At 45.0% G+C, this 10,311-nt stretch overlaps 1 protein-coding gene across 3 annotated transcripts in view; it reads right to left on the bottom strand.

Annotated features, from left to right (window-relative positions):
- Positions 1–1,039: 1,039 nt before the first annotated feature.
- The window catches only part of USP32 (ubiquitin specific peptidase 32), a 124,340-nt gene continuing 115,068 nt past the window's right edge, over positions 1,040–10,311 (bottom strand). For all 3 annotated transcript variants that reach the window (XM_053366615.1, XM_053366617.1, XM_053366616.1), the window contains exons 30-34: positions 5,544–5,735; positions 4,641–4,935; positions 3,424–3,842; positions 2,663–2,755; positions 1,040–1,803 (exon numbers count right to left, since the gene is read on the bottom strand). In XM_053366615.1, coding sequence (XP_053222590.1) covers positions 1,630–1,803; positions 2,663–2,755; positions 3,424–3,842; positions 4,641–4,935; positions 5,544–5,735 — 1,173 coding nt within the window. In that variant the 3' untranslated portion in view covers positions 1,040–1,629. The remainder of the gene's footprint in view (positions 1,804–2,662; positions 2,756–3,423; positions 3,843–4,640; positions 4,936–5,543; positions 5,736–10,311) is intronic.

Genomic DNA, 10,311 nt, shown 5'->3' with positions numbered 1-10,311 from the left:
TTGTAAATTAATTCCAACCTTATTACAGGAAGAAATGGGGCACTATTTTTCTTTCCAGGTCATGGGATGCAGCAGGGAAGCATGCCTAGGTTTGCTCGCAGACTGGATAAACTTCAATGTTAAAACCGTAATAGCTACCCAAGCAGGATTTCTTGCTCTTTAAGCAAAAGAGGTGCCCTCATCCTTCACTCCAAAAACACTTGGCAGTAATAAAATTAACTTATGTCTGAGTTTTAATTACCCTTTCCTTTCATTTAAAGTGCAATTTAATTAAAAACACAACACACACACACAACTATTTCACACTGCTCACAAACTTGAATCTGGGGGCCAATTTTCTAGGGTCTAAAGGCCAGAGCAGAAGAAATGCCTGTGAACTCTTAACCATGGTGGAGAGGTCAGAAGACGGGGGCAGAGCAACCTGTCATTCCCCTCTCCACTCACCCCTTGCCCAACATAAATTCCACGAGCACATGAGTAAACATTGCAGCGTTCCCATCTCAACCAAGATTTAGAGATTTGTTAGTTTAGCATCTCATGTTCCCCTCCTGGAATCTCAACCATAGTTACTAGTTTACTAGTGTTATGTCTGCACCAGGCCTGAGATCTTAGGAGCAAACTTCTGTGTGACGTAGATTCTAAGATGGGGCACTAGTGGGCCCATATGCATGTTCAAACTTTCACATAAGGCAGGGAGGGCAGCTCACACATTGATGCCAGGAAAAGCTCAGGGCCTCCTGACTTCAGATTGGGGATGAATGCCAAATAATCCCCCTGTTCCCTCCCCACTCTCTCGTGAGTAGGATGGCATAATATCAGCCACAAAATCACAGAGGGGACAGGAGAAATTCCCCTCCAAGCCATTCTGAAAGCACACGGCTCATCCAAGAGGGTGGAACTGACACAGCCAAAAGCCAAGAAACAAACCAAACTGAGACCAGTGGGGTTAAGAACGGAAAAGGCAGGAAATTCCCTAAGCCATGATGTTTGCTCCTCTGTGCAGGTCGCCTATCCCGGGCTTTCCTTATCTTGCCACTAAAAAAATGGAATAAAACTTCAGAAAAAGGAGGTAGCAAATTCATGTTGTCTACAGACAACATTACAAGTTCAATCGTCTTAAATCTGAAGAGAGCATCCAAAAAGGTTGGTTTTCTTCTTCTTCTTCTTCCTATGGGTAATTTGCTTTTGTTTTAAAAAAGGGGGGGAGGGAAGCAAACCATTACTCTGGGCCAGCTTTTATTTGGGCTACTTACAACTTAAGCTTTCTTGGTCCTAGTCTGCTTATATCAAACCAGTTTAAAAGCCAAAGGTAAAAAAAAGAAATCCAACCAATGGGTGCTATTCCCCCCCCCCACTCCCCGCCCAATGTGTATGGAGAGATCTGAACAAAAACACAAAAAAACCCAAAGCTATCTCAACCTGTGAGCTGCTATGTAATTAGGGGTTCTTTCTTTCTCTTTTCTTCTAGTTGTGCTTTCAGATCATGAGAGGAAAATAAAAAAATAAAAACTACGTTTAGCTCTTCCGCTCTGCTAAAAACCACTTTTTTTTTCTTTTTTTGCCAAACGGGAGGCGACTTTTCAAGGGCGCTCCCTCGCAGCGGTCCACGGCGCCTCCCCTGGCTTGCGCTCACTGCAGCACGCAGTACTTCTTGTAGTCGGACTCAAAATCTTCGTCCATGCTGCTTGTGTCTGCCATGTTCTTGCCGTCTATCTTTGGCAGAAATTGTGCATAGTCCACTCCTTGCTGCTCGTAGAAAAGGATGTAGGCGGAGTCCGTGTCGATTTCGTCAGGATGCAATTCCTGGAAGAGGAAAAGGAGGAGGGGATGCTCATTTTGTTCCAACAAAGAACCCCGTTTTTTGTTTTTTTAAAAGTGCTCTTCTAAAAATTAAGCTGGGCACACCACAAGTTTGGAAACTGCAGAATCTCAACCATCCCTGCCCCCGGGGCTAGTGTCATGGACTGGCTGGATGCCAAGGAGGCACCAGCTGGGGACCCCCCAAGAGAACCCCCAGGGGAAGACTGCTCCGAGCCAGGGGATTGGTGGTGGGACGATGATGAGTGGTCAGAGGGAGGCCAGTGAAGAGGTAACAAGTGAAGAGGTGTTTTTATGTTGTGAACCGCCCTATGATCTACAGGTCTAGTGCGGTATACGAATTTAATAAGTATCAGGGTTTAGTGAGCAGGAAGAAGCTGTGGCAGAGGACAGTCCAGAATCAGAAGGCTGGAGAGGAGGCAGAATGAAGATGCCAGGGAGTCTCCCCCTCTTGCTGCGACTTGCTCCCCTTGAAGAAGTATGAAGAGGGCATAGCAAAGAGAGACAAGACGAAGGAGCCTCAGGTTGCTGGGAAAAGACCCAAAAGAGGAGTCTTAGAGAGCAGTGGGAAGGCAGGGACCTTCAGTCCTCACAACTACCTCATTGTGGAAATACCTACTGGGAAGAGTTGCTTTGACCACTAGGCTTGGACTGTTTGGGTTTCTTTGAATAAAGGGTTAACATCTTTGACACCGGGTGTTTTATTTATCTGAATCATCCGAACTACGGGAAAATGAGCTCCCTCCACATACAGTCACACGTGGGCCAGAGCAGCCGCCTCTTATGCCTGGCCATCATCACGACTGCCCTCCCATTCTCTCTTAAGGAAGGCAGAGGAGATTACCTTACAGCTGCTGTCATTGTAACAGTACCACTTGCTGTTGGGGTTTTTGGCGTAAGTGACGTAATGACCTCCTCCCATAATTCCTGAATGGCACTGGAAGGGGAGGAAAAAGCAGTTTTGTATTGCTGGCCCAATCAACAAGGTTGTAGCAGTAGTCGGTGTTGTTCTATATTTATTTACACCCTCCCTTTGCCCCTGACAGGTTACCCCAATGCTGGTGGTCCTCCATATTTGTGGGACACCCAACTCCCATCAGCCCCAGCCAGCATGGCCAATGGTCAGGGACAATCAGAGCTGAAGTCCAGCAACACCTGAAAGGCGTCAGGTTCCCCAACCCTGGCACAGACAATAAGTGTTCCTCAACTTCCATTAGCTCACACCATCTGATGAATTTTGCATCATTTCATAAAGGCTCTTGAGGATACAAGCTGATAAATTGTACCTTGTTGAGTCTATGCCCGCCAAGAGTCCTGCAGCACCCACATTCTACTTGACGTGCTGAAGAGAGACCTCAAAATCCCACCCCAAGCCAAGCCAAACCCTACAAGTCATGCGAATTTTGGCAAATGAAGCACATTTAGCACCAAGTTATTATTCCTGCCACCCCGCCTCACGGCGATGCCTTTCTGACGCCTTCATCCCAGCCCTTTCCTTACCCACCTCCGCCTTTTGGGCACCTGCACAATGGCGGACTTGCCTTCTATAAAATCCAAGCTTTTAAGAAACCAGTGCAGTCTCCCACCCCAGAGTGAGTCACCTACCGAAATTGCATATAGGCTGTAGATGGGGTTAACACAGATCTCTCCTCTTTGGTCAACCACCATCTCCTCCTCCCCGTTGATGCTGCCGTTGCTGTGGGAGTTTTGCTTGCACAGGTATCCATTGGCTAAAGTCACCTCGCTGCCGTCCTGAGCGGCAAAGAGCTCACCCTGGCTACCCCCCAAAGCATGCCCTCGGCTGAAGCCATCTCCTTGATCGGGGGTGACCTTAGGGTCCGGGTCTGTACCGTTCTCTCGGGTCATGTCCAAGTTCTCTTTGCTGCTGGACAGTTTGTTTTTACATAGCTGGGGGAGCCGGAGCCGCCCCTTGCTTCTTCCCAAAGTCCTGGGGCTACCAGTTGGACTAACGTTTTTACTTGACGGACATCCAGTTGCACACTTCCGCCCGGGAGATGGAGACGCTGGAAGAAGTGAATGAGCAAGTGTGCGAGTGTGAAAAAGGGAGAGAGTGGCAAAAAGCTGAACAGACAAGACTAAACTGCCCACATTTAATCCCAAAACAAAGCTATTAACAACTTTTACATCAGTGAGTTAGGTAAAGCAGCCGGCTGCATCACACAGAGACTTCTAGGTCTTAACTTGCAAAGTTCATTAGCTCTAGCAACAGGGGGTTGCTCACTACTGTGTCTTGGTATACAACCTAGTAGTGAGGTATTTAGCAACATTACATACTCCTAGATCCAGGAAAGCATTTTCAATGGTTAACTTCACCATTTATGGAAGGCCCATTTGCCAGACTATTTGAGAATTCGTTCCTGCAAAAGCAGCTCAGTCAAAATGTGAGCCCATGTACCTCTACACCGTGTATGTGTCCCAGAGGCCCAAACCAGTGACTCACACAGAGACACAGCCTGCAGCCTCTTCTAAGGGCAAGCAATTCTGCAGCAATATGTCTACTTCAGGTGTGATGGAAATGACCTAATTTCACTCAGTACAGAGATGCGGCAGGATTATCTGCTCCCACCAAAGGCAGATTGGATTGGCAAGCCCAGTGCAGTGACTCATGCAGGAAAACAACAGCCAGTTCTGAGGGCAGGTAATTTTGGGGGGTCCTGAAGTAGTCAAATACAGTGGCATGTGGAGATGGAGCAGAATCACCTGCCCCCAGCAGAGGCTGGTTGGACACATCTATGGCAGTATTAACCAGTCCTCCATTTTACTCCATCCAGCCCAATGTGGAGATCCCTCCTCTCCCCTACCTTTGATATTATTTAAGACGCCGGAAGTGTTGAGGGAAGAGGGGCTCCTGGTCAGCACATCGCCCTCCCCGGCCACCGGGACGCTCTGCACCTCCATCCTCAGACACTCGTCTTGCGGAATCTGGGTGTCAGAGGGATCGTCAACCTGGGGAGTCAGTGGCTTCTGCAGCCAGCAACTTGGATCTCTTGGCACCAGGAAGGCACTCGGGTTGAAGCTCTCTCGGGGAAACTTGACGATCTTTTGGGATTTTATCCAGCGGCCATTGACAAACTGGAAACGCTTCAAGTGGATTATCTAGAACAAGAGATGTGGGAGGCAGGATCAGGTCAACGCTTCAACTATTACCATGTCTTGTCTTTTTTTAGTTTGCAGGCCTCACGGCAGGCCTTCTCGCCTCTCTCTTAACATGAGTCACCTCCGGCGGCAATTGGTGCTCATTAGAGCCGGCAAGGCAGAAGACAGGAAGACCTACAGCATGTGGGGCCAGAGCCAATGGCAGGCAAAGCCAATTAGCTCTAGTCTTGCCCCCATTCTCCTCCATGCCATGTTCTACAAGGACAACATGGGACTGAGGAGGAGGAAACTGACAGGCAGAGCCTCCACCGCCAGAAGGGATGTGAGTAAGAAGGCGCCAGAAGGGGAAGTGGGGGCTGGCTGAGGGCAGAACGAGGTTGGTGGGACGCTGCCCCATTTGTGCTAATGAACCAGCCTTCAGTGTCGGCTCTGGGAGACAGTAATCGTCCAGAAGTAGGAACTACTTCTAGTAAAGTAAAGATGGAACTCGAGTGGCCTGATCCACAAGAAGGCAGCTTCATAGGGTCAATTAAAAACGAAGAACTGTAAGAAGCTGTGTACAGCCTGGCTGTAAAAATGGAAAGGAAAAAGAGAGCCTTGAATCATACCAGGATAGGGGGAAGCCTCCACAGGTCCAGCTTCTTGGTGGCCAAGCAGTGAGTTTTGCACTTGGAACAGTAGTACATCTCATCTTCGCCTAGTTCCTCCTCGCTGGTGAAGGCCCGGAGGCAACTGTCCAGGTTGATTGGCTCAGCCTGAGCGCGCCGGCTTTGCTCCACGCTCCTGTGCTCCTCAGCCATCTGAATGCATGACAAGGCAAACACTTGAGGAACTCTGATGGCTTGCTCCTACTTAAAAACATGCCATCTCCTCTGACCCTGCTAGAAAAATGCAACCTGTGCCGTTAATAAAGATAGTGCAACTCGTACAGCACATTGGCAACAAATATTCACACAGTTGTTCAAAAATAATTTTGCACCATTTATCAAATATGTGAGAAAGAGACAATTACAAAGTGCCAGGAAAACTTACAAACTACCTAAAATAAAGTGAACTTGCAATATCAGATTTTATTAGGTTCTTACAAATTCTTGACTTAGTTTTTCTTGTTTTTTAAGTAAGTTCAAGAAGATTCAGGAAAAGGTCAAGTTCAACATTGTTCCCGGTAGCTGTGAAGTCATCTCCTCTGACCCTAGCTTAGATTCCTTGTCTCCTTCCAGAGAAAGATCTCTTAACAATGTACACCGCTTTACTTCACAGCCTGCATTAGCCTTTTTTTTTTTTTAAAATTAATAAATAATAATAATAATAATAATAATAATAATATAAAAAAAAAGATGGAGTGAGTTTTGTGTAAGGAGAACCTCATGACACAGAAGCACTACCTTCATTTTTGGAAGGAGAACCTATAGACAGGGACAGTAGCTCAGTGGCAAAGTGAATGCATGTCTCGCAGGAGGTGCCAAGTTCAATGCCCAGCATCTCTAGGCAGGGCAGTGAAATCCTGTCATTAATCCTGGGCAGCTGCTGCCAGTCAGTGTAGTCAATACCAAAATACTTGGATTAATGCTCTGGCCCAGTACAGAGCAGCTTCCCAAGCAGTAACACACCTTCTTTGGGGAGGGGTGAAGTGCACTGTAGGCAGAAGTGTTACCAAGTGAATTTTATCAATTCTTAGCTTTAAAGATTGTTTGATTTTAACGTTTTTCTGTTCCCCACTTTGGGACCTCTGGGTGAAGGCCGGTTCATAAATGTCAGAAATAAAATGAAATAAAACTCCTTGACCACATGCCATTTCAGACTGCAGGTGAAGCAATGCTCCTTTCATATTGGAAGAACAAGGAGTCCCTAACCATAGAAACACAGGTGTCAGGGTGAAGGGTATTTGACTCACTTCCCCCGGTCTTGATTTTCTAAGCAAAAATGTCGGGGAGTTTTCAACATGGCGCCGAGGTAAGACACGCTTACCGGTGCTCTTCAGATTTCTTTTAATCTTCTCTTAATCCTCTATATTTTATCTTAACTGACCCAGTCAGTCTTTGAAGCTTTTTATAATTGCTGCTAGCTCATTCCCTCCCGGGCTTTAAGGCACTCCCTCCCAGTTTCTCGTTGACTCCGCGTGACAAACTTACTCCAAGGATTTTGAAGGACTTCTAATGGGCTCTTAACCCTAAAAACTACAAATTTATAAAACCACAAATTCCTCCCACCACCTCCAATTTCGTGGACCCCCAAATATCTCAGCTGTTTTTAACAAACTGAGAAGAAGGGGGGGGGATACTGCAAAGGAGTGCTCTAATTGGACCCAGTTTTTAAACTCCTCGCAGCAGCCCACCTAGGACGGAACGAAAATTGAACGAGATTGCGACCTGAGAACTTTAATACTTTAATACTTAATCACTCTGTTTAGAAGTCTGATCTCATTGATTTAAGAAGAATCTGCAATGAGAAGAGCCAAAAGACTCAGGTGTCTTGACACAGAAACTGACGCAGAGCCCTCTGGTTTCAAACAGAGTAATCTAGATAAGTATCTGCTACCTCAAAAACAGCATATATCTCCTCCCAAAAACTCCCTCAACTCTTTACATGGAAAGACAGTTGAAGAGATATCCCTAGGAATAAATGAGGACAAGGCCACTACTCCCATAACCGAGGCACAAGTACTAATTGATAGAAAGGTGGAGCTGCTGGAGGAATGCTGCCTACTGACTGCTCAAACAGTTCAAAAAATCTTTGAACAATTACAAAACATCTTCAAGAAGCTGGATAACCCAGATGAAAGGAGGCAACTCACTCCCTTTTTGCCATCCTTAACAAGCCCTGGAGATAAACAGAACAAATACAAATTTATACCTCTAAACCAGCTAAAAACCAGAGGAAGCCCCCCTCACTCAGTTAACTTGATACTGAGGCCATGTGAGATTGTTCTCCACATTTTTCCATACAGAGGGCCTCTACCTTACTGGGAGTCAGCCTTCTGGGCCAGACACCATCTAGATCTGCTCCTAGGCCTTGAGGGGGGAAGGATTGACTTAAAAGCAGCCAAGAGGCTCACTAACGATGGATATTCCAAAAAAGTACTACTAAGATTTGGTAGTCATAGAATCCCAACCAAAATCTTAAGGGAAAAGGCTCATTTAGCCCAGAAAGGAATTATTCCACATCGACACTTTGAAGATATATCACTCAGACCACTGATCGCATCTAAAAGACAGAACAAGATGAACAAGGCCATTCCAACAGAAGCCGATATCTGCCCTACTCCCGTGGAAGAACCCAGTAGATGGGAGAAATCGCTGCCAGCTACCCCGGAAATCACGCAAGAAAAATCCAAGTTCCCAAACCATGCGATTGTAGCATCAATCAACAGCCTCGCCCTTGACACAACAGACTGGACAGTCCCAGAAGAAGAAGATCTGCTGAGTAACTTTACCAACTTACCAGATAAAGAACAAATAAGCATACTCAGTAAACTGACGAAACTACAGGCCAGATTGACCGAAATTCACCAACAAGGTCAACAAAATGCAGTAGAAACAATACACAATCAAACTTCACACCTACCAGCCCTCTCCCCAAAATGCATAGTCAAAAAGAGAGCTACTAATGGAACTTTCAAATGTATAGATGCAGAGCTCCAAATCCAGCCTCCTTTAAAATATGAAATGACAAGGAAAAACTCCAGCAATGAGACCACAAATTCCTGGCTGAGATATCAAATACTAGCTCCAAACGAAATAGGTACCCCTTATTTAAGTACTACAAAGGGTTCTAACATTGCCGAACAAAAGATGACCTCCAACAGACCTGACACACTGAGCTCAACATCAAATGAAATCAAAGAAATGGAAGTAGAGACCGAAAACAATCCTACTGTCCATAATAGTCCACCAACTACAGAAATTTCTCAGGAGCAAGGAACAGCTAAGGAAGAAAATCAAGAAAGGGAGGAAATTCTAATTTCCCGCACTTTAAAAAAGAATCTAAAAGATCCATCATTATGTTCCCCACCGAAAGTAGCGACAAATGGCTGTATCGGCACAAGACAAAATCCCTCGCTGGACTCAATAACAGAATTAGAATGACTAAAAGCTGTCAACCAGCCACCAACTCAAAAACGGATCCTACGCTTGCTGTCCTGGAATATTGCAGGGTGGGGAAACAAAGACGGAGACCCAGACCTAATGAACTTCTTCAAAGATTTTGAATTAATACTTCTACAAGAAACATGGTCAACTAGAGATATTAAAATCAATGGATTCTCCTCCTATATGAAACCCGCATTGAAAACGAACACGAAGGGCCGGCCGAAAGCAGGGTTCTGTTGTATGATCAAAGACAACTTAGGGTTTGAAATCAAGCAGTTAGAAAAATGCTTGCCACTTGCACAAGCCCTACTTTTAACCCAAAAAGACGATACTTTGCTACTTGTAAATGTCTATATCCCCCCATCCAAAAACAACAGCAACAGTGAAAATTGGTCACAACTAACCTTTTATATAGAAAATTTGACCGATAAATACCCAAACACCTCATTGATAATAGCAGGTGATTTTAATGCCAGAGTGGGAACCAACAATGAACAACTATGTAGCAAACTAAATTGGAATACTGATAATGATATCGCACATGCCCTGAAAATAGGACGATTCTCCAGAGATAGGGTTGTAAACACCGAAGGCTTACGCCTACTTGAATTATGTAACAACTTTAATTTGCAGATTGTGAACGGTTCAACAAAAGGCGATAGAAGCGGGGAGTTTACATACTTCTCCCCCCGAGGATGCAGTGTCATCGACTATATTCTTGTCCCTTATAATATTATAAATTCGATCATGGACCTCAAAATTGGAACGCGTACTGAAAGCGACCATCAGCCATTATTGTTGTCTATTAACTTAAAGGACGAAACCAAAATAACCAAGCACAATATTATAGAACCCTCTCAATACAAACAAATGACCCAATTAAAATGGTCCCAGGAAATGAGTGCAGTAGTGGGGCAAAAACTTACAGCCAACCTGAGAAAACAAGTATTATCCAACTTAAAGACTACTAATTCCTACAGCGATATTCCGAAAATTTATAATGAAATCTTCCAAATGTTCGTAGAACTTAGTACTCCACCTAAAGTTTGGGTACTTAAACATAGCGCTAGCCCTTGGTTTGACGATGAATGTTTCCAGCTAAAAAGAAAACTGCGCCAAACATTTAAAAATAATCGTACTAAACTAGAGCCCTCTTATCTTGATGAAAAAAGAAAATATCATTACATTCTGGCCGAAAAGAAACAGAAATATGCAACCCAAAAATGGCTACAATTACTCGACTCAATTCAGAGTAAAAATAACAAAGCGTTCTGGAACCTAGTGTACG

Source organism: Podarcis raffonei, chromosome 15, assembly GCF_027172205.1.
Source record: "Podarcis raffonei isolate rPodRaf1 chromosome 15, rPodRaf1.pri, whole genome shotgun sequence".
NCBI classification, from domain to species: Eukaryota; Metazoa; Chordata; class Lepidosauria; order Squamata; family Lacertidae; genus Podarcis; species Podarcis raffonei.
The sequence above is the reverse complement of the archived record's forward strand: the minus strand, read 5'-3'. Positions and strand labels throughout refer to the sequence as shown.